The sequence below is a fragment of the Lasioglossum baleicum genome, chromosome 7, assembly GCF_051020765.1.
Source record: "Lasioglossum baleicum chromosome 7, iyLasBale1, whole genome shotgun sequence".
In the NCBI taxonomy this organism is placed as follows: domain Eukaryota; kingdom Metazoa; phylum Arthropoda; class Insecta; order Hymenoptera; family Halictidae; genus Lasioglossum; species Lasioglossum baleicum.
In genome coordinates this window covers 410404-434489 of record NC_134935.1, presented here as the reverse complement: position 1 = coordinate 434489, position 24086 = coordinate 410404, and the positions used below count along the sequence as shown (strand labels likewise).

The 24086-nt window shown below is 41.8% G+C and overlaps 1 protein-coding gene and 2 long non-coding RNA genes across 7 annotated transcripts in view; 1 reads left to right on the top strand and 2 right to left on the bottom strand.

Moving 5' to 3' along the window:
* Nucleotides 1-21962, top strand: part of LOC143210915 (solute carrier family 25 member 16) — a 60125-nt gene extending 38163 nt beyond the window's left edge. Inside the window, exons 7-8 of one of the 5 annotated variants that reach the window (XM_076428196.1) lie at nucleotides 7062-7139; nucleotides 7214-9245. In XM_076428196.1, the coding sequence (XP_076284311.1) occupies nucleotides 7062-7139; nucleotides 7214-7249 (114 nt within the window). In that variant the 3' untranslated portion in view covers nucleotides 7250-9245. Of the gene's footprint in view, nucleotides 1-7061; nucleotides 7140-7213; nucleotides 9246-19958 lie in introns of those variants that run through there. The other 4 variants (XM_076428192.1, XM_076428197.1, XM_076428195.1 and 1 more) reach the window with 4 other exon arrangements.
* Nucleotides 1-24086, bottom strand: part of LOC143210458 (uncharacterized) — a 325244-nt gene that overhangs the window by 56993 nt on the left and 244165 nt on the right. The window lies entirely within an intron of this gene.
* Nucleotides 2453-6543, bottom strand: LOC143210918 (uncharacterized). The gene is made up of 2 exons (XR_013009353.1): nucleotides 5582-6543; nucleotides 2453-5488 (listed from the first exon to the last, which is right to left on the bottom strand). It is a non-coding gene; the product is annotated as an uncharacterized LOC143210918 (long non-coding RNA).

The following is a 24086-nucleotide window of genomic DNA, read 5'->3' as shown; positions in this document are numbered from 1 at the left end:
CGACGGCTATCGTATAAACAATTGAAAATAATGGACTGTATATTTAGAATAACATAATGAGTAAACATATTGTCTTATCGTTTCGCGCGGACTCAAGTAGGAACTCGATAGACTACGTTAAAGGCGTGGACGGCGAACGCACGCGTCTCAACGTCAACATAAATTTCTACTATTTTTAACATTTGTGTATATTTATGCACTTAAGGTCGACCGTCATATCAAGTCTAATGTGCTTTAAATTAATATAATACAAAATCTCAAAGGAACCTATTGGTACTTTCTTTAATACTCAATTGAAAGATTGTAAATATTTAAACAATTTTAAAACTAAATATATAATTTATAAGAATAAAATTGAACACATATGTAAGTACTTATCAAATGGCATGCGTTTAAAAATAATTGCAACAAATTTCTTCGAAAGACTACGCAGAAAGCCGCCGAGCGCGAGCGTCTTAATATGGTTTTTTATTATTTTCTTCGCTTGAGCAAATGTGAGCAGATTTAAACCAACGCGAAATTAAAGTTTAATATGGCACCAATTACTGTAAAAAAATTCACGGGTGTACTTTGATGTACTTTTTTTAAAACTCTAATCAAAGATGATAAAGGTTAAACATAAAAAATTAGGACAAATTGCGATTATTTAAAAAAAAATTTTTGGGAGATTGAAGGTCTTATAATGTTAAACACACCCTGTAAAAATCAAATTAAAGAACCAAATAGCTTGCGAGGGACGCATGTTTAAAAAAATGCACGGAATTTGACAGTAAAGTTTCAGCCTGAATTTTAATAACAAATTGATTTATTCAGTTAAAATTTAAGGCAGTTTTAGAACATAGAAAATGTTACGAACATTTTAGGATACATAAATTTGCCGATCTTACACTTTGATTTTCGGACTTTTTTCCATTGGACGACACACTGTGAGGCGGTCGGGAGCAACTAATAACTAACCGGTACGCGGCGTGCGCTTTCGCGGAAACGGTTCCCGAAGTTCGGCGGTACGGAACGCGGTATCGGACGGCGCGAGACTTCGCGGAGTCTCCTCGGATTTGCGCTGGAAGGTGGGAGGTGACAGGATACGGTCGGAGGTCACGGCCCGACACAGCGTAGGCGCCGCGGTTTTCCCTCAGAAGCACCTGAAGGACAAACCACGGTTCGTACGTATCTCAGAGGCACCTGAGAGTTTCGTACCCGCCGCCGCCACACCAAATCGCGACGTTGAACCGCGAAGGTTCGACCCACGGACAGGGCCGGAGGCCAATCGCTCCGTGCTGGACGGTCGGAGAGCCGAGTGGTGCCGCAACCCTCACACAGAAGCACTTGAGCGACGGGTTACAGATGCACGCACCTTAGAGGCACCTAAGGGTATTCGTGCCCACCACACCGACACGACGGGTCCGGTCCAGCCAAGGCGATGGCACGGCGATCTCCGGGAGCCGGGGACACGGTGGAGAGTCGTCTCCTGGAACTCGTGCTTCCAGCCTGCGTTCTGGACGGATGTATAGCTCTGAAAAGGGCTCGTACGATCCGGTGTGCACGGGAGTGGTTCCAGGCGAACTCCGCTCGTTTGGTATTCCGGCGCGACTTATATAGCGCGCGGAAGCGCGGACCATGGAGAATGCCGCTCTCGGTCGAGCGGCCGCGGCGCTCTCCGATTAGCGCGCGCTTGGTCTCGGCGGTGATTGGCGCGCGCTTGTGTCGAGAACATCTATAAATATAGGTGCGAGCGGTCGCTTCCGTTCACATGATGTTCGCGACGAGGTATTGCCTCGTCGCAAAACAATACAACAAAGAAACAAAAGACTGCTTAAAAAAGTTAAAGATCTAACTCTAAATGTTCTGTTTGTCTGTTGTAATGTTTTAATTTGCTTGTTCTTTTTAGCTAAAGTTCTTTTAGTGATACATCCACGTTTCTCTTGCGTAATTCATTCAATAATTCATTTAAATCTTCAACTTTTCTAAGCAGTCTTCTGTTTGTTCGTTGTAATGCTTTAATTTGCTTGTTCTTTATTGCTAAAGTTGTTGCAATGATGTGTGCATGCTTCTCATGGTCAGTTATCGTATCAGAAATAAGAAAATCACCAATGTAAGCTCTTCCTTTTCAGTTATCTCTTGAAATGATATATATAAGGACCTTGAATAAGTTCTCGCTGTTTCTTCAAAGATGGCAGTAGCAGTACCCCGTTCGTGAAATTTCGAATGGTAACACACATGCAAGGCAGTAGTGTATCTAACCTTAAATTTCAGTGTATGGTAGTTCACTTTAGTGTAAACAAAGTAATTTTTTCTTAGTTCTGAAAATGTCTACTTTTGTGCCAAATAAAGTGTATTTGCGGGGAATTTTATTGCACTACTTTATTCAAAAGAAATCTGCAGCTGAAGCACATAGAATTCTTGTTGAGACTTATGGTGACAATGCTTTGTCGGATACGACATGCAGAGACTGGTTTCGACGCTTCAAAAATAATGATTTTGAACTTGAGGATAAAGAACGTTCTGGCGCACCGAAAAAATTTGAAGACGAAAAGTTGGAGGAATTACTCGATCAAGACCGATGTCAGACGCTAGCAGAACTTGGAAAAACATTACAAGTAGATGAGTCAACTGTTTCAAAACGTTTAAAAGTTTTAGGAATGATCCAGAAGCAAGGACATTGGGTACCGTATGAATTGAAGCCGAGAGACGTCGAACGGCGTTTTCTCACCTGTGAACTACTGCTTCAACGGCAGAAAAGAAAAGGTTTTTTGCACCGCATCGTGACTGGCGATGAAAAGTGGATACACTACGATAATCCAAAGCGTAGAATTTCGTGGGGTAAGCCCGGCCATGCATCAACATCGTCTGTAAAACCAAATATCCATGGTTCGAAGCTTCTTCTCTGTATTTGGTGGGATCAGCAGGGTGTAATTTATAATGAGCTGCTCAAACCGAATGAGACTATCACGGGGGAGCGCTATCGACTTCAATTGATGCGTTTAAGTCGAGCCTTAAAAGAAAAACGGCCGCTATACGAGCAGAGACACGACAAAGTGATTTTGCTACATGACAACGCTCGTCCTCATGTTGCAAAACCAGTGAAAACCTACCTGGAAACGCTTCAATGGGAAGTTCTACCCCACCCGCCGTATTTACCTGACATAGCCCCTTCTGATTTTCACCTATTCCGTTCGATGGCACATGGCCTAGCTGACCAGCGCTTTCATTCTTATGAAGAAGCTAAAACATGGATCGATTCTTGGATAGCCTCAAAAGACATGTCGTTTTTCCGACGCGGAATTCATATACTACCAGAAAGATGGGAGAAAGTGGTCGCTAGTGATGGGCAGTACTTTGAATGCAATGTTTTTGTTCCTTATAATTTAAATAAAGCTTTTATTTTGTAAAAGAAACAGCGAGAACTTATTCAAGGTCCTAAAATTGTTTTCATCGGTACAAACAGCAGATTCTAAACTATCATCTTCATCGGCAATTTCATTATTTAAGCTGAAAACAAATTATATGGGTGTAACGACCCGGTTTCCCCAGCGTGTTCCTCCTGGTGCGGTTGACTTCCTCTCGATATTGATAGTTCGCCGATCTAGAGTTCACTGACTGCTCGCTGCCGGCGAGTTCGCGAACGCGGTTTTCCGGATTCCAGCGTGTGTGGAACAATATTTCGGTAATCGCGATCTTCAGGTACGGTGTTCCCGGTCACGACGCGTAACGTTCTCGGGCGCGACGCGAGATTGTTTCGGGACGGAGAAGACGGTTATTTCGGAAGGAAGGAAATCCCCTGCCCGAGTCAGGATGGTCGGATGTTCGACGTGGTGGTTCACCGTGCGTCTAAATCCTCTCGGGCGGTTCTACGGCGCACAGTGGGGTATTTGGCCTGTTTAGCGCGCCAAAAGTCGAAATTTTTACTTTGTTCAAAATGACTAAAACTTTTTACCCATGTACCTGAATATATATGCCAGTAATCTACAATAATATTTTTCCATAAACGGTACTATTTAGTAACCTATAGATACTTGAAAGTAACATATTCTCGTGACCGAGAGAAGCATGGAAAAACTTGTGTTAAAGAAATGATCTTTCTCACAAGTTTAGTGTATCAAATCGAGATAAAAACATACCTAGGATGTAAAGGAAGGTTTATAGAGTAATTTTACTGCTTTTTGTTTTAAACTCTTCGGTGGTTTTGATAGAATAAACAATCAAAAGTGATATAATTTTTTTTCAGAAAATTAATATGTATCATGTAATAACTTTTTTTCTCAGCATAACACCTCTTTAATTTTTTGCGAGGTTAATCATTAGACATTGCTTTATACAATCCTGAAAAGTTTATATGCGATCTCATGCTGGAACAAACCTTTTTATGCGATTTAGGTCAGTATGGCATGAACCGACCGTATATCATATGACTGATAATGATGAAATAACTGAGCTGTAGGTGATAGATACTTGGAAGTAAATGAAGCAAAATGAAAGTCATTATTGCTAGAATATTAATTTATATTATAAAAAAAAATTAATAAAAAATTAATTAATATTTATAATATATTTTTTTTTTTACGAAAAAATGTTTGAAACAAAAGTTTAACAGTATTAACCTCAATATAAACTTCAATATATAAAACTGCAAAAAAATTTTGTTTAAAACAAAAAAACAAGGTCGCTTCGATTTTTTAAACATTAAGTTGTATTTTTGATTTGATAGTGTTGTAGCTGGTGTTAAGACCAATTCAACGATACATAATAGTATGACCTTCACACTATTAATAACGTTGTTAACAACGTTGCAATAGTTTTTACACTATTAGTAACGTTGCAACAGCAATTTCTCTTAATCTGACGAAAAAATGTTTGAAACAAAAGTTTAACAGTATTAACTTCAATATAAACTTAAATATATAAAACTTCGAAAAAATTTTGTTTAAAACAAAAAAACAAGATCGCTTCGATTTTTTAAACATTAAGTTGTATTTTTGATTTGATAGTGTTGTAGCTCGTGTTAAGACGACTTCAACGATATACAATAGTATGAACTTCACACTATTAATAACGTCGCAATAGTTTTGCCGCGCTAAACAGGCCAAATACCCCACTGTGCGGCGACGAGTGATGGTACATCGTGCTCGTCGGTCGTTCCCGTTGGCGGTACGCCTTGACGAGATCGCTGGTGATACACCTTGGCGAGTAGAGTGGCGGACGTGGCGGTACGCCGCGCCGTGCTCTTGTTTCGGGACAGGAAATGGACGTTGCGAAAGGAAAGAAAATCCCCTGCCCAAGTCTGGTCGGTCGGATGTCCGACGTGGTGGTTCACCGTGCGTCTAAATCCTCTCGGGCGGCTCTACGGCGACGAGTGATGGTACATCGTGCTCGTCGGTCGTTCTCGTTGGCGGTACGCTTTGACGAGATAGCTGGTGGTACACCTTGGCCTTCAGAGTGGCGGTACGCCGTGCTCTGCTTCGGTGGAACGTAGTTCGTCACCGGCGGAGTGCTCCCATGGAACAGGAATAAAGATTAACAGAATGGCGGTACGCGCCGTGTTCTGTCCGGTGGAACGTAGTTCGTCACCGACAGGAATACTTACAGAGGATAGTATCGGGATCAATGAGTTCTGAGTCACGTCTCAGATCAGAAGAGCTCGTGCGTGGCAGCTTTTATAGCTCTTCGATCGTTGGCTCGAGTGGTGGTGCGGTGCGGTAATTCGCGATTATTTCACACGAGGTTCTCACGCGCTTGGGAAAATTCGTCAACTGATTCCAATCGGTGTTCGTTTCGTGGCGCGATGATCGCGCGGTGCGGGCCGCGCGTCGGTGATGCGTGACGGCGCGGTTCGGTCTCGGTCGGCTATGTTCGGCCTGCCCGGTGCAGGTCTGTTACATGGAAAATATGCAAATTTAATCTATTGCAGACAAAGTTCAAGTTCTGATTATAAAGAGATTTATATCTTGCACTTTCATTTTCTATTTTAATACATGGACATTCATTACTTCTATTGGTTGTATACGTGACACTGTAGATACTTACTTCTGATACACAAGGCATAGTTACACTTGGAACTCCAAGAATTTCCAACAAAGCAAAAAAAAACACTGCCAAAATGTTTAGAACAGACACTTGAATGAGCAGAGGGTTCAAAATTTTCACAATTGTAAGGAGGCTCGGAGGCTCGACACGACACCTTGTGATACGTTGCTCGCTCGCAGGGAACTGTTTATTTAACAAAATCTGAACGTAACATACATTTGTTAAATATTTAAGAAACACATTGATTCTGGCGAAATTTCCATCTATATGGATGATTTTCTGATCGCGACAGAAACTATAGAACAACACTTACAAATATTAGAAAAAGTTTTTAAGTTGCTTGTCGCTAACAGATTAGAATTACGGTTAGACAATGTCGATTCATGCAAACGAAGTTAATTAAGGATTAGAAGCAGTTAAAAATTTTCCAATTCCGTGTAATGTACGAGATGTACAAAGTTTCTTGGGAATGTGCTCTAGTCCAGGCAACGAAGAGTTATAGAGGGAAATGGAAGGAACACAATTTTTGATTTTGGGACTTTGTTTGGACTAGTTAGGAGGTAAACATACTAAAAGTCCCCACTCCTAGGAGGTGAGCGGGGTGCAGGGGGGCACGTAGAAGGTCCCCTTTTTTGGTTTTCCGCTTATATCTCGGAAACTATGCGTCCTAGCGATAGGACCATTCTATACAAAATTAAAGCTGACAAAATGTGCCACAAGATTGATTCGATTCCGTTTTTCGCTATCTCGCATGGTTACCGAGATATCCGCGCTCAAAGTTCACTAATTATGAAAAAGAAAATAGCCGGGTGAAATTCGCCCCCGGCGGGATTTTAATCGAGCTTGAACCATTCGATAGCCTACCCAAAAAGACCCCTCTCTGACAAGTTTCAGCCCCATATCTCATCTGTAAGGGTAGTTATTGAGAAAGTCGAAATGCCAGTTTTTGGCCCATTTTCCCTATATATTGGCAATTAAAAATTCTGAAAAATATCTGACACAGTTCGGATACCAAGCCACATATTAGGTTTCATTTCCAGATTTTTCCGTTGCAAACTATGGTTGTAAAAAATGAAAAACACGAAAAAAAATCGAAAAAATGCAGATTTCATATAAAAGTAGGTCTCGTACCACTTTAGAATTAATTTAGCAATGAGATATTATAAAAAGTATTATACTCAATTTTTTTCAGATTTTTGTGAATTGTGGCATGTTCCGGCCGATCTAGACCCGGCTAATCCGCTCCAACCGACATCGCATAGTCGAGCGGATGACGTCACGTCACTGTTAACGGCCACCGCGGATCTACCTTCGTTACACCGCTCTCGCGTAACCGCTACTCCAGTCGAATTATTCATTCGTGGCACCGCATTTTCACATAATTTAATGTATATCATTGTTGTGTTTTGTTGAGTACGCTCATTAAACGTGTGTGTGGAATAGGGTGGTCCAAAGCTATACCTGTGAAAATTTTTTATCGTGATACAAAGTACCGCACCCCCCAGAATTGTTCCTTTAGGTGAGAAAAAAATTTGTGCAAAGTTTGAGATCGATCGAAAAAAAGGATCACGTGCCGCAAAGCGACTGAAAATTTTGAAAATTGTGAAATTCACCTCAACTATGGAACATGGCACATCGTTGGATTTGTCTTTTTTTCTGAATAGGAATATGGAAAAATTATATGACTTCCTTTAAATAAAAATAACAATGACCTTGAAATTTCAAAAATATGATTTCCAAAAAATTTTTTTATTTTGCCATTATATTTACCTTATTGAACAATGCAAATTTCTCCTCTGACATTTTTTCGTACAATCACAAATAACAGAGATATTTAAACATTTCCATGTATTACATTTTATTTATACCTGTACTGAAACAAGACTTTAAGAAGCCTAAAGTGACAGTTTAGCTACATTGGCATTGAACAATAAACAAAATCAACTTATACTTTGCATTACGAAGTACTTTTGTCAACTGTTAAGTAAAATTATTAAGTAAAACTATTTCTGTTACCACCATTTTTTGTCAACTGGCTTTGGTTTGCAAAACATGAGCTGAAAACGACTTTCGCAAGGCAGAAACCAGGTACAGTTCCGTACCTGGGTACTGGGTACCCTCGATGCCGTCCATTAACATAAAACGCTATAAAACATTTCACCGGGATTAGGACCCCTCAAATGAGGGTAGCGAGGGGCAGCGGACCCGTTTACAACTCTCCGTACTGAACACCAGTGTCCAGACCCACGACGGTCAGGTACGAGGGACGTTTAGTACACGTGCACTCTCCAGGACAATTTCCCGTTAGTCTACCCCTGTTTTCCTGACACAAGGGTGTGCCAATCAGAGACGCTACATCGCTTCGCGACACCAGGGGCACTCTCCAAGGTACGCGCTTCTTCACGACTATTAGGCCCTTTCCGGACCCAGACAAAATTGTATAAAAGCCCGTCCGAAAACGGATCATCAGTCATAGCTGATTTAACCACCGATCAGTGCAATGGATGGAGAGATGGAGAAGTAGTTGGCAATCTAATGGAGAGTAGAAATCACGGAAAACTGTTCTTATTAAAACATGACGAAAGTCAAATTATAGGCGCTAAGTTGCCATCGATAGGACAAGTTTTAAGAGTTTTGTTTTACAATTTACGGAAAGTGAAATTGAACCTTCGATCTAGCTCATATCTTGCTGTGTGTAAAGGAATAGTGGAAGGATTTATTGAATTAAGGTCACTAGCACTTTGTGTTTAATTGCCAACAGCAACAGTCAAAAAGTCCACTTTATTAAAACAGCATTAAATTACTGTTAACTAAATTAACTAAATTAACCCGACACCAATTATAACTATATGAAGAAAAAAAGAGAATATAGAAGAAACAAAGAGAGAGACAAAGTAAGCGCAATGGCTCTTCTCTTAAACGTATTGTCTTTTGTAGCGGTAACAGCTCAGGCAAGGCTGGAGTTTGAAAGGCAACTGATTTTTCGGTAATCAGCGGGGAACGACGAGTCAGGACGGTCGAGAGGAGAGGTGACGAGGGCAGGTATTGTCTCGAGACAATGTTTTCGTTTCGGCAACACGTCTCGCCCTTCTTTCCCCTGTCCCATCCTAACGCGCGTGCCGCCGCTGAGCTCGCACGATCCGCAACACTGTGAAAGAAGTGGAAGTGTTGTGGGAAAAGGCAAAAATTCCATTCAGGCAAAGCCATCACAGCATCGAGAAATTGGAGTCCTTATACCAGAAGTGGAGGCTGTTACAAAAGCATTCTACACGACGATCGCAGCTACAAGATAACAAGGAACAACAGTTCCTTGATCAATTAGATGATCTTTTCGATATCGCACATATTGATGCTTCGATCTCCTCCAATCATCGATCCTGGTCGTCCTTTCTTTCTTTGGTTCAGAAGAAATTGTTTATCTTCATCGATCGTGATCATTTCTAAAGCACCAACATGTGCGATATCGAAAAGATCATCTAATTGATCAAGAAACTGTTGTTCCTTGTTATCTTGTAGCTGCGATCGTCGTGTAGAATGCTTTTGTAACAGCCTCCACTTCTGGTATAAGGACTCCAATTTCTCGATGCTGTGATGGCTTTGCCTGAATGGAATTTTTGCCTTTTCCCACAACACTTCCACTTCTTTCACAGCAAGATATGAGCTAGATCGAAGGTTCAATTTCACTTTCCGTAAATTGTAAAACAAAACTCTTAAAACTTGTCCTATCGATGGCAACTTAGCGCCTATAATTTGACTTTCGTCATGTTTTAATAAGAACAGTTTTCCGTGATTTCTACTCTCCATTGGATTGCCAACTACTTCTCCATCTCTCCATCCATTGCACTGATCGGTGGTTAAATCAGCTATGACTGATGATCCGTTTTCGGACGGGCTTTTATACAATTTTGTCTGGGTCCGGAAAGGGCCTAATAGTCGTGAAGGAGCGCGTACCTTGGAGAGTGCCCCTGGTGTCGCGAAGCGATGTAGCGTCTCTGATTGGCACACCCTTGTGTCAGGAAAACAGGGGTAGACTAACGGGAAATTGTCCTGGAGAGTGCACGTGTACTAAACGTCCCTCGTACCTGACCGTCGTGGGTCCAGTGTTCAGTACGGAGAGTTGTAAACGGGTCCGCTGCCCCTCGCTGCCCTCATTTGAGGGGTCCTAATCCCGGTGAAATGTTTTATAGCGTTTTATGTTAATGGACGGCATCGAGGGTACCCAGTATCCAGGTACGGAACTGTACCTGGTTTCTGCCTTGCGAAAGTCGTTTTCAGCTCATATTTTGCAAACCAAAGCCAGTTGACAAAAAATGGTGGTAACAGAAATAGTTTTACTTAATAATTTTACTTAACAGTTGACAAAAGTACTTCGTAATGCAAAGTATAAGTTGATTTTGTTTATTGTTCAATGTGTTGTGCCGCAGCCGGTTACTGAGAACCTTTTTCTTTATTTTCACAATTACAGAGAGTAGTAATATATTGACATAGTTGCACGCGTACTCATTCTGCCCGCGTGGGGCGGTGTCCGGAGTTTTTATGTTGTATCTCTTGCTGACTAAGCATTGGCAGGTCGATTGCCTCGCTTTAGCAATTCGCTGAGGCAATCTTATGAAGGTTGTTGCCTTGGCCAAATGCTTAGTTGCAACTTCCGGACACCACATTCCTACCCCCTTGGGGAGAGTGCTCTTACATTTTTCCATGAAATATGTAGAGCACGACATGATACAGTAACGGATAAGTTTACATAGCTTATAAACAATAGTAACGTATACTTATATTATACTTATACAGGGTGTCCCAAAATTCGTGAAAATCCCGAAAGGGGGTGGTTCCTGAGACCATTTCAAGCGACATTTTCCTTTGCAAAAATGTTATCCGCGGCTTTGTTTAGGAGTTATTAACGAAAAACACGGACCAATCAGAGCGCGACCTAGACGCGAGTTGGCACAGTAGTCATGGCGCGCCAACTGTCAATTGGGCGACTGTGACAACTCGCATCGAGGTCGCGCTCTGATTGGTCCGTCTTTTTCGTTAATAACTCCTAAACAAAGCCGCGTATAACATTTTTGCAAAGGAAAATGTCGCTTGAAATGGTCTCAGGAACCACCCCCTTTCGGGATTTTCACGAATTTTGGGACACCCTGTATAATAATAACGTATACATAGATATTTTATGGTTTTATGGGATTACGTGGTTCGGTTTTGGTTTATTTGCGGTTTGTCCTGTCATTTCGATTGGTTGGCTATAAATTTGCTGATTTTTTCGCTTACATTTCAATCGTGAAGCATACTTGTAGTAACCTAATACAATTAAAACGAGTATAATTATTCCGGTTATGGAAAAGGATGATATAAGGCTGTATTGAATTTCTACCGGTATTACATTATTCTTAGAATCTAGGTCGGTACTTAATTCTATTAAACTTCTGCTTATCGCTTGTAATTCTTCTGGATTCTTAATTATTTTTCGAAGTTTACATTGTTCCATGTATTTTAAATGCGTGACATTAATGCTCTTCACTAAGTTCGGTACGGTTAAATTATGCATAGGTAAATAATTCAAGTATTTTTCCGACCTATAATTCCTACTTGTTTCTATTGTAAACTCGGTTGTCGAAATTGTACATTTTTCCTTGATCATTATTAGTCCAGAATCTTGTATTAATGTGTTCTGAGTGGGGTACTGATCGCAAGATATCACTAATTGTATTGGTATTGGCGTAACATAGATCCACGTCCCTGGTTGATTTAATTCGATCAAAATGGTTTGGTTGAGGTTTATACATCTAAGGTTACATTTTTTAAATTCTTCGGCATTAATATGCACGTAGTCTAAATTTGCTACATCTATTGTTACATATGTATCGGTGGTATCTAAATATGCGAAGAGTGACCCGTTTATTTTTGTGGGTACTGGATATACCTTATTTATCTTATATTGTTTGGCGTTGAGTAGTGGTACTTCGATAATTGTAGTGATAGACTGGGAAGTGCTATAGGCTGCTAAATTGATTAGTGCGTATAAGGAGTGGATTTTTTCGATCGTGAGTGAGCATGGGAAATTTAGTCCTTTTGGTAGGTGAGGTAAGGCTGAATTTAGGTATTCTATAATCTGTTTGGGAGGAAGGATTGTTGGGTTCAGAATTCCTTTCCAGATATCTTTTGTGTATTCTAAAAGGTTTTTTACGTCTTCGGCTAGATCCTTGACTATACTTTCGAAAATTATAGCCTGTTCGTCTATTGCGGCTTGGAGGTTCTCGTTGTTCGTCTCCGTTTCCAGTAGCTGTCTAAGTGCGTTTGTTGCGTTTAACAGTGTTCGTTCGTTATGATTGATGTTCCAGATGAATTCGTTATACAATTTAATGTTTCTATTTACGACTTGCATTTGTTCTAACAATGATGTTCTTAGTGTACTACCTTCGTTTTCAAGTATTGCTATCTGTCTATTTATTGTTCGTCTGTCGTTTGCGTCCATTGTACCAAATAATGCTTTCCCTAAATGTCCGATTCCGTCAATTAGTCCTCTGCGACTCCGAGTCGCCGTTCCTATAATTTGCTGTACATAATCGAGGTTTACAGCAATCTGTTCTAATTCCTTGCGGGATATATTGTAGAATTGTTTACAAAATTTATTCAGTCTGTAGTTAGCTGTGTTCGTACATTGTTTCGTCGTCTCGATAAGCGCAGTTTGTATTTTGGCATTGCGAATAGATAACGGTGTTACATCTAAGTGAATTACTAATTTCCAAGTATTCCTATACATGTGTAGATTACCTAGTTCTTCGAAATAGATGCCTGGCTGGTCTGCGAACCTTTGAATGTTAATGGACTCGCCCGGTGGTATCCCGTGAGTTATTCTTATAATTAAAATTGAGACTCTGCAAATGGAGTACAAGGCATTGGTCACTATGGTGTATTGATCTATTAATAAACCAAAAGCTTAACGTAATCCTATTCTGTTAGTAGTATTAATATATGAAGTGTTTTAAACGGTTAGTGTGGATTCGTAGAGATCTACGTCCTTTTTTTATAGTATAATTTTCGTTAGCGTGTGCTTCTAATACCGTGTATGGTCCTATCCAACTCGGTGTCAATTTTTTCGATCGCCCTCGTCTAACTGTATCGTCGCGTAATAGTACTCGGTCGCCTGGTATGAATTTGATATCTGTCGTCCTTTTATCGTAGTTTTGCTTAGAACGCAGTTTTTGGTTATTTATTGTGTCCCGCGCTATTGTATTAGTAGAGCGTAATCGTTGTTTAAGTTCGTGAGCATAACGATCGTAGGTATAGTCTGGTTGCGGCGCGAGTCTGAGCGAGGTCGGTAGTTCGGCTTGTCTTCCAAATACGAGTTCGTAAGGAGTAAAACCTGTCGCTGTATGCGGCGTTGTATTATACGTGAACATTGCATAGGAGAGCCATTCATCCCAGTTCGATTGATCTTCGTCAACGAAATTTTTTAGATATTCCGCTAGTGTCCTATGGCTTCTTTCCACCGCATCGTTTGACTCTGGATGATATGCCGTCGTCTGTATTTTGTCTATTCTAAGCAGTTTGCACGTGTCCTTAAATATCTGACTAAGAAAGTTAGTCCCTTGATCTGTAAGTAAGTTTTTTGGTATTCCGTACTCACACACTATTTTTGTTACGAATTTCCTGGCTATGGTATTTGCTTCCTGATCTTGTAAGGGTATCGCTTTACTAAATTTAGTTAACAGATCTTGGAATGTTAATATGTATTTGTTTCTGTTGCTGCTCTCGGGTAGTGGTCCTACTATGTCCAGCGCGCATTTTTCAAAAGGTGCCGATGGTGTATCCGTAATTATCATTGGGGCTTTGATTGTTTTTCTCAGCTTATTTTTCTGACATTTTTCGCATTTCGAAATGTAGTTTTCTACGTCTTGTCTTATTCCTGGCCATGAATATTTTAATTGTATGCGTTTCAAAGTCCGCTTCATACCTACATGTCCACCTAATGGGGCGTCGTGGTATTCGTATAATATTTGTTTCTTTTCTTCTTCTGTATATTTGTCGTTTTCCGTATCCATCGTGTCGTCTTCGTCTGTTTCCGAAATTTCTGGTTCGTTTTCTTTTTTATCGTCTTTACCTGAGCTATCTGATGCCGCCTGTGGTTCGTCATCCGTTGATTGTGTCTTTCTTGGCCTTCCGCGTCCGCGTTTGATAATGTACATCCTACTAAGTGCATCCGCGTTTTGGTTTCTCTTCCCTTCCTTGTAACGAATCTCGTAGTCGTATTCTTCTAACTTTAGTGTCCACCTGATTAGTCTAGAGCCCGGATCTTTTACGTTAAATAACCATGTAAGTGGTTTATGATCAGTGACGATTATGAATTTAGTTCCGTATAAGTAAGGTCGGAAGTGTTGGGTTGCCCACACTATAGCTAGTAGCTCCTTTTCCGTCGTACTGTAATTAATTTCGGCTTTATTTAATACTCTACTTGCATAAGCTATTGGTAGATCTTTTGCCTGCTGCTGTTGAGATAATATCGCACCTATTGCCTTGTTCGACGCGTCTGTTGTTAATGTAAACGGTTTTGAGAAATCAGGGTATTGTAACAGTGGTGCCAAAGTCAGTTTTTCTCTTAATATCTGGAAGGCTTCTTGTTTCTGATCAGTCCATCTGAACTCTACATCTTTTTTTAACAATTGTGTGAGTGGTTTTGCTATACTAGAAAAATTTTCTATGAACTTTCTATAATAACCTGCTAATCCTAGAAAGGTTTGTAAGTCTTTCGTCTTCTTAGGTATTGGGAAATTTTTTACCACTTCTAATTTTGACGGGTCTGGTTTAATGCCGTCTTCGGTGATGACATGGCCCAGATAAATTGTTTCTTTACGCAAGAATTGGCATTTATTTGGTTGTAATTTCAAACCGCTTCCTCATAATCTCTCGAAAATTTGCATCAATCTTTCCTGATGTTCTTTGAGTGAGCGTCCATGAATGACTATATCGTCTATGTATACGAAGCATTTTATTCCACGTAGCCCTCCTAATAAGGCTTCCATGGTTCTTTGAAAAGTAGGAGGAGCGCCCTTAAGACCAAATGGCATACGTTTGTATTCAAAGTGTCCGTACGAAGTTGAGAACGCTGTCTTCTCGCTATCCTCGGGCTCCATGGCAATTTGATGGAAACCTGATGCCAAATCTAATGTAGAAAAGTATTTCGCTCCTCCTAATCGGTCGAGTATTTCTGCTATATTCGGTAGAGGGAATGAGTCTCCCACTGTTATCTCGTTTAATTTTCGGAAATCGACTACTACTCTGTATCTTCTTTTGCCGGACTCGTCGGCCTTTTTAGGTACTACTAACAATGGGGCATTCCATTCGCTTGTACTAGGCCCTATTATTCCTTGCTCCCTCATTTCTTTGACCTGTTTGTCTACTTCTTCCTTGTGTACTTGTGGTAGCCTATATGGTTTTATGTTTATTGGTTTCGCGCCCGGTATCAATCGTATTTTGTGCTTTACTTTGTCCGCGAATCCTAGTTTGTCTCCTTCTAAGTAGAAAATGTCGTTATATTTTTCACATAGCTCAATCAAACCTGCTTTCTCCTCCTCGTTTAGATGCTCTGTTTTAACATTGTCGCGTAGGGCCTTCATCCTATCTTTCCCGGTCAATACTCGAATGTCATATGTTATATTGCTGACACACTCACTGCTACTGCTGATATCGCGTAGGTCAGTATCTGGTGTTGTCGAGAACGTCTCTAGTTGCACCGTCGGAGGCCGCAACTGTATTGCGCGAGTCGTCATGTTTATTATAGGTATCGGGCACGTGCCATCATCAGAACTTGTCAAACAATTTCCTATATATACGCCCGGTTCTATCATTTGTTTTTCTACTAACCCATGCCCCTGCTCATTTGTTAGTGCTCGTATAATCGTCTCGGTTCGTGGTTGAATAATAATTTCTTCATCTTGAACTAATGGCCAGTGTGTGTCCAAAATTTCTACGCGTACTCCTGGTCTAATTATTGCCTTGTATTTAGTAATGAAATCGTATCCCAGTATTCCATCTACTTGTAAGGGAAAATCATCTTTAACTACGTGACAAGGATGCATAACGAACCTATTACCTAGTTTCACATTAAGTTCAATTTTACAGATGGTAGGGATATCAGTGTTTCCTATACCCCTCAGGGTTACTACTTCTCGTGTAGTGCGCACTTTCCCTATAATTTTGCTATACTTGAGTAACGTAACATCTGCTCCCGTGTCGACCAACATGCGAATTTTTGGATACTTTATCTCCTTCGTTTCTATTTCTACTATATTTTTTGATTTGCTCCCTCCATTGGTGCAATTTATTTGATAAGATTCGAGAGTTGGCCTTTCATGTGATTCTGCTCGCCCAGATCTGTTTCCCATTCCGTTACCATGTGACTTATCTTCCGTATTCCCGTACGCGTCACGTCGGTAACTAGGTATTTGCTCAGTATTTCTGGTTGGTATCTCCCCGTTGTTGATTCTCATTAATGTTCTATAATCGCGCTGAACATGCCCGGGTTTTTTGCAATAGTTGCAAACTACTGTTGTGTGATACATCTCCCGTCTGGGACCGACGCTTTGGCGATTAAACGCGGGGCGATTAGATGATATTTCCGGTCGCGGCATGCTTAGGCGCGAGTAACAATTCTTCGCAAGGTGCCCTTGTCTGTGACATCTTTCACATTTCGGTTCATTATATCTTTGTCCTACTCTGTCTTTATTAAATCCGGCGCTTCCATAATTTCCATAACTGCGACTGTTGTTCGGCCCAAGTGCCTGTTCTTCTTCGATAGCGGCAGTTATAGCTGATCTAAGAGTACCAAACGCTCGCGATCTAATTATCACTCTCAGTTTTTCCTTCAACCCTATGCTGAAAACGTTTATTGCCTGCTCGTTTACTGATTCTACTAATGCCTTATTTACTATGTTGCTGTTTCCGGGTTTCGATATTAATTGTGACAGTTCTATCGTTAGTTTTTCTAACCTTGCTGCGAATGACCTGACATTTTCGTTATCTCTCTGGCGACATGCGTTAAATTCCGATTGTACTGCGCATAGCGAACGTTTTTCCTTAAATAGTGCTAGTAGTAGTGTTTTTAATGAGTCAAAACTGCCTATGTCTCGATATTTTAGTTCTATTGCCGCCCGTTTCTTAAGTTTTGTCCCTAAAATTGCTCGCAATAGTAGTGGTCGTTCACCTACGGAAACTAATTCTGATGCGATCTCGCATGATTTCAAGAAAGTGGTTAACTCGCTAGCTGATTCTCCGCCGAAGTCTTTTACTAATGAGAGCGCTTTTAGTACGGTTACGTTGCCCGTTGCTCGGTCGCTACCGTTGGTTGTCATGTTTCGATTTTCTAGTAGACTGAAGTCGATATTTTTAATACTGAATTCTCTCTGTATAATTATATTATCGTAACCTTCACTATCGCTCGACGGGTCGCTGTCTAGGTTTATGTACGGTGCGGGTATACGTGTTCGCCGCGATGCCGGTGGATCGGAGTAAGGCGTATGCGTTTCTCTTTTCCCAGTGACTATGTGGGATTTATCGAATATTGACTCAAAAGATCTTGAGATACGTTTATGGTAAGGTAAACGCACGCGTTTTATATCTTCGCCTTTCTCCGACATACAAGATTCTGGTTACAGTTTTTCCAATTTAAATATAATTTCTGCACTTACAATATTAGAAGTCGCATTTCGCTTGGCTCTGCTCGGTCGTTGGTCCTCGGACTGCTGACTGCTGCAACTATAGCCCTTTTGACTTCTGTTAGCTCCTGTCCTAGGTCGCCGGAAAGGAAGTCTGGAGTGGTTGGCCTCCTAAGATTGGTCCTCAGATTGCCGACCGTTGCTGATCCTCCTTCAGATTGGTCCTCAGACTGCTGAACGTTGCTGGATCCTCCCTCAGATTAGTCCTCAGACTGCTGAACGTTGCTGGATCCTTTTTGGATTAGTTCTCTGACTACCAAATGTTGATGGATCCTTCTTCAGATTAGTCCTCAGACTACTGAGTGTTGCTGGGTCCTTTTTGGATTAGTTCTCTGACTACCAAATGTTGATGGATCCCACCGCTGCCACCAAATTGTTGTGCCGCAGCCGGTTACTGAGAACCTTTTTCTTTATTTTCACAATTATAGAGAGTAATAATATATTGACATAGTTGCACGCGTACTCATTCTGCCCGCGTGGGGCGGTGTCCGGAGTTTTTATGTTGTATCTCTTGCTGACTAAGCATTGGCAGGTCGATTGCCTCGCTTTAGCAATTCGCTGAGGCAATCTTATGAAGGTTGTTGCCTTGGCCAAATGCTTAGTTGCAACTTCCGGACACCACAAATGCCAATGTAGCTAAACTGTCACCTTAGGCTTCTTAAAGTCTTGTTTCAGTACAGGTATAAATAAAATGTAATACATGGAAATGTTTAAATATCTCTGTTATTTGTGATTGTACGAAAAAATATCAGAGGAGAAATTTGCATTGTTCAATAAGGTAAATATAATGGCAAAATAAAAAAATTTTTTGGAAATCATATTTTTGAAATTTCAAGGTCATTGTTATTATTATTTAAAGGAAGTCATATAATTTTTCCATATTCCTATTCAGAAAAAAAGACAAATCCAACGATGTGCCATGTTCCATAGTTGAGGTGAATTTCACAATTTTCAAAATTTTCAGTCGCTTTGCGGCACGTGATCCTTTTTTTCGATCAATCTCAAACTTTGCACAAATTTTTTTCTCACCTAAAGGAACAATTCTGGGGGGTGGGGTGCATTTAATTCGTTGGTCAAAAAATATGGACCACCCTAGTGTGGAACAACGTGTACTAGCTGCAATTTAAAACCCACTGACTCCCACTGATCCTCGTATCCGATCTCCAACATGCCATAATGTTGAAAAAATAAAAACCACTTTTTTCGGCGTTTTTCCTAAGTTACACTTATTTTTTCTGAATCCAAAAAATATGTTATGTAATGTAACGTTCGAGGTTTGGCGTTGGAAAAGATATTAGGAAGGGTTCGATTTCGTTCTCGACTTTTCGTTCGCGACTCGCGGTGATGTAGGAGCGTACCACGCAGATCCGGTCCGAGAGAGAGATTGAATTGAATTCGACGATTCGATCGTTGAGGGTTTGAGCCGGGATTTGGGAATTTTCGGACGGCTAGACCAAGTCCGCCTAATTCGGGGTTGGATCGTTGGCTCGAACGGCTGAACCAAGTCCGCCTAATTCGAGGGAGAAAACGATATCGGGCCCGGTACGCGATTTCGATGAATAAAACGTTGTATAAACCGCACGTGAACGTAGAGGAGACTTTTGGAGAAGGAAGCGTTCTCTCAGACCACGGTTATCAGCTATAAATAATTTATAGCTTCCCGATTTGTTTCATGAATGAGAACTGTTCTGCCAGGAGATTGGATCGTTGTAAACGCAGCTTGGAGACGGCTGCGTGAATATTGAATAAATATTCGAACTGTATCGTTGAGGCTGCTCTCGACTGACTATTATCGTCTAACTATTCTCGACTGACTGGCTACTCTCGACTGACTACTGACTAGTGCTGATAATTTTGAATAACTGTCGAAAACTCCCGAAATACTGCTGCTCTGCTCTCCGATCCTGGCTTTTATGGGCCTGTTGCCAGGTGGATTTTGGGGGCGGAAACAATAGAAGGATTTCATGGTTGAGAGAGCAGGCAGTGGATCCGTGGGGGAAACAATAGAATCGCACGCTTGGGTGAGCAGGCCTTGAAATTGTTATTCTCGAAATCTCTGGAGCCTGACGGGATCACATTCCAAAGTGATGACGTAGGGTGGAAAGTAGTCCTCTCAAATATTAATAATAATTTGTAATGTATCTGCTTGTGTGTGTGATGCAAATATAAGGAGGGAGTCCGGTGACGGACGTTACAGTAATATTAATCATTCTTATGTTTCAGACTATAAAACTTGCGTAGTACAAAAAATGAAATTAATACTATGAACTGTGACGTTGCAAGCCTGCGACGTCACTTCTCCGTTTGAGAAACGGTCAAATAACCGTATCGGGAGTGGACCGGACCGACCGTTAGTGATAGCGAAAACCACCCGCAAGATTGAACGCTCCTTAAGGAAGTTATTAAGATCAAAGAGCGCCCTTAATACCATCTGTTGCACGCGCCGAGAGTGGCCACTTTCAGAAGCGTGCCTAGGGAGCGACTGTCACCGTAAGGGCGCCCCACACCAAAGGATCAACCGCACGAATTATTGGCCACAATCAAAAACATTCCGGATCCGGAGAGGTAGCAAAGGGCACCGCCGCACACGAACAGAGGAACTCGGAGGCGACGATGTGGGACGAAGGGGTCACAATTGCAGAACATCGGGCATTTTGGTGGTCCCGCCGTCGTCTCATCCCGCCTAGATTTGACCCCGGCGAAGGTGGTGCGGAGGAGCGCCTGGGAGGACTTGGCCTCCCCGGTCGCCGACGGCGATCATGAATTGTTGATACAGGTCGGGGGCCCGAAGACCTGTTCCGAAAGTTCGGTCCTGCATCTAGTATTAGTTGCGTTGCGGGTGCGCCCCTAGTAAATTTCGGTAGGACGACAGGAGTGGGGAGATCGAGAATCGAAGCGCTCCGTCGAAGCGATCCGCGTGTCACTGTCGCGCTGGTTACCGAGTCGAGTAGTCATCTTTACTTCCGCATTCTCGCTTCTTCGATTCCGATTACCGTCGATCAGAATAATTGTACGCGTCGCGGGTGGTTTTACGCGAGTTGACTCCCGTGCACCTTGATTCCGGAGAAGAAGGCGAGAGTTCCGGCCTTCCGTGGGAATCCGGCGAAAGAGAAATCGTCACGGTAAGTCGACAAAGTGATCCTCGGTCGTATTTTCGTGTTGGCTCGATATTTAGTGCGATGACGAGGCGAGTGCGTATCGTCCTCGAACAATTGGTGATAGCCGAGGCATTTGGCCTCGTGCTTAGTGCTCGCGTCTCTCAGAGAACGCTGTGAGCTTTGGCGAGTAGTCTCCCCTTCAATTAGTCGGAAGTCTTCCTTAAGGAGCCGCGTCGGAAAAGGATAAGTTCGATAATTAGCGAATTCGGTAAAGTAACGTCGTTCGCGCTCGGCAATCTCGCGACGGTCCGTCGAAACTGCGCCGTACATCTGCGTTCCGCGAATTCTCGTCTCTCGCGAGACTTGCATGGTACCGTCGTACCGTACCAATCTTATTCGCGAAATCTCGACAACGCGTTCCGCGATCGAACATCCATCGCCAAAGTGTATTAGGAGCGCGGACTCCCGGTTCGCGGCCACGTGGCCGCCCACCTGTAATTTATCCACTTAACCACGAATAAATTCATTCGAGCCCTAAACTGTCGAATTCATTTCCGACCTGCGAGACCCGTCCTGCCGCGAGGGCTGTCCCCGTTATTCCCTGTGTCCGAACTCCTGGCTGTTCGTGTCTTAGAATTCCGTCGGTGATTGCGAGAAGAGTCGAAGTTCGTGTTCGATCCGCGAACACGAGAGTTTGGTGTTCTTTAGTGCGGTACTTCCGAGTACCTGGCGCCCGAACAATAGGTTAGCGTTTCCTTCGACCCTTCTCGTCAATTACATTTGTCCCGAGAGGACCGTGTCCGAGCGGCCGCGCACGGCCCGTCCTCAGCGGCTGTAAATTCTCGGGGTTGACCGCTTTCGCCGGTCAGAAAGCCGAGCGAAAAGAGGCAACGTCACAGAACATATATCCCAATATTTCAAAGGTAATTGTAACGGCGCCGGTTGGTGCAGCGGCTATGGTCTTCGGACTGTTTAGAAAACCACTAGATCAACTTTCTTCAAAACCGAAAGCGGGTAGTAAAGAATTCAGTATTTCAACCACAGTCCCCGGCACTAATACCAAAAAACCAATACCACAAAAAAATAGTAAAATATCTTGGGATACATATACAGGGTGTCTCAAAATTAGGTCCGGAGCCGAAAATGGGAGGTTCCTGAGGTCATTTCTAGCGACATTTTCCTTTGAAAAAATGTCGTCCGCGGCTTCGTTAACGAGTTATTAACGAAAAACACGGACCAATCAGAGCGCGAGCTAGACGCGTGCAGCCCGGCGCGCCGGCAGCCGAGTGTCGGTGGCACGCCGCGATGTCGCAATGAACAAAAGTTTCTCGATGATGTGAATGCTCGCCAATTTCGATAAGCTTTGGATATGTTGTCAATACCATGATTCTGAACAACATTTCCCTTTACAGTTTCTGTCGATCAGCTTTAGTTTATGATATTATTGTAAAAATTTGTAATTGTAAATCGATCGATGTACTATTTCCTATCCGATTTCGATAAGCTTTGGATATGTTGTCAATACCATGATTCTGAACAACATTTCCCTTTACAGTTTCTGTCGATCGGCTTTAGTTTACGATATTATTGTAAAAATTTGTAATTGTAAATCGATCGATGTACTATTTCCTATCCGATTTCGATAAGCTTTGGATATGTTGTCAATACCATGATTCTGAACAACATTTCCCTTTACGGTTTTTGTCGGTCGGCTTTAGTTTACGATATTATTGTAAAAATTTGTAATTGTAAATCGATCGATGTATTGTACATACTATCTCCTCGCCGATTTCGATGAGCTTTATTTCAAAGGAAAAAGATATTTAAAACATCGAATTTATAACATATTTCAAAGTCATCGAAATCGGTGAGGACCCACATCATCGGCAACTTTACCCGAACGATAGAAGAAGCACAAACTTATTGAATTAAAAACTCACTTATTCAGCCGTAAATCCATTTGACTACCACATACAACCACCACACTTTCACATAATTGTTGAACTCGTAGCACACTTTTATAACTCGTATCGATATCGAACGAAATTACTTACTCCGACGCGGAAAGAGTTCGATGCCCTTCGCGATGCCGCGCGAAACTGTGCTCTCCCAGCGTACAATGTATTCGATGAAGGCGTCGTTTAAAACAAATGAAATCGTTTCCAAGGAGATATTGATTTTTCGAGAACCATATGGCATTGATTTTTCTAGAATCATATGATTCTCGAAAACACCGATTCTTGACGAACGAACGATGCCATGGACGAGATATCTCGTGTATCCTTATGCACACACCGCTAGATCACGTATACGTACGCGAGGACTGCAAGGGTCCGGGATTAGACTTCTGATTTCTCAATAATGCAAAGACGGGGTTTTTTAGTAGTCAAAATCGCTAGACGAAAGATCAATCTAGGATGCGATCATTCTCAGAAGTCCTATTTTTACGATTACGAGCAATGGTTTTGCAATATTCGGCTGCATGTTGTCCGTCGAAGAGGCTAGAACGCCGCACAGTGGGACCTTTCGTCCAAATCGGAGGCAAAATCAAAGAACTTTCGGTAGAAATGAGATATGTAGAGCGATGAAATATTTTTTAAATTAAAGCTGAAACTTTGCAGAACACGGGAAAAATAGGGAGATTATGGTAAGAACGTTTTTTAACGTTGAGAAAATTCGTTAAACTTGCACAATTTCGTGAAAATTGTGGTTTTTCCAATACCACGCGCGGAAAAATTTTTTCCTGGAGATGCTGTACTTCATTTCCCGTCAATTTTTTCACGCTGATTTCAAATCTGGTCTCAAAATTTTTCTACGACCTCAGGATATTGCAAAATAGATTTCTTGAAATTCTACATGTTTAATGAATTTTCTCAACGTTAAAAAATGTTCTTACCATAATCTCCCTATTTTTCCCGTGTTCTGCAAAGTTTCAGCTTTAATTTAAAAAATATTTCATCGCTCTACATATCTCATTTCTACCGAAAGTTCTTTGATTTTGCCTCCGATTTGGACGAAAGGTCCCACTGTGCGGCGTTCTAGCCTCTTCGACGGACAACATGCAGCCGAATATTGCAAAACCATTGCTCGTAATCGTAAAAATAGGACTTCTGAGAATGATCGCATCCTAGATTGATCTTTCGTCTAGCGATTTTGACTACTAAAAAACCCCGTCTTTGCATTATTGAGAAATCAGAAGTCTAATCCCGGAGCCTTGCAGTCCTCGCGTACGTATACGTGATCTAGCGGTGTG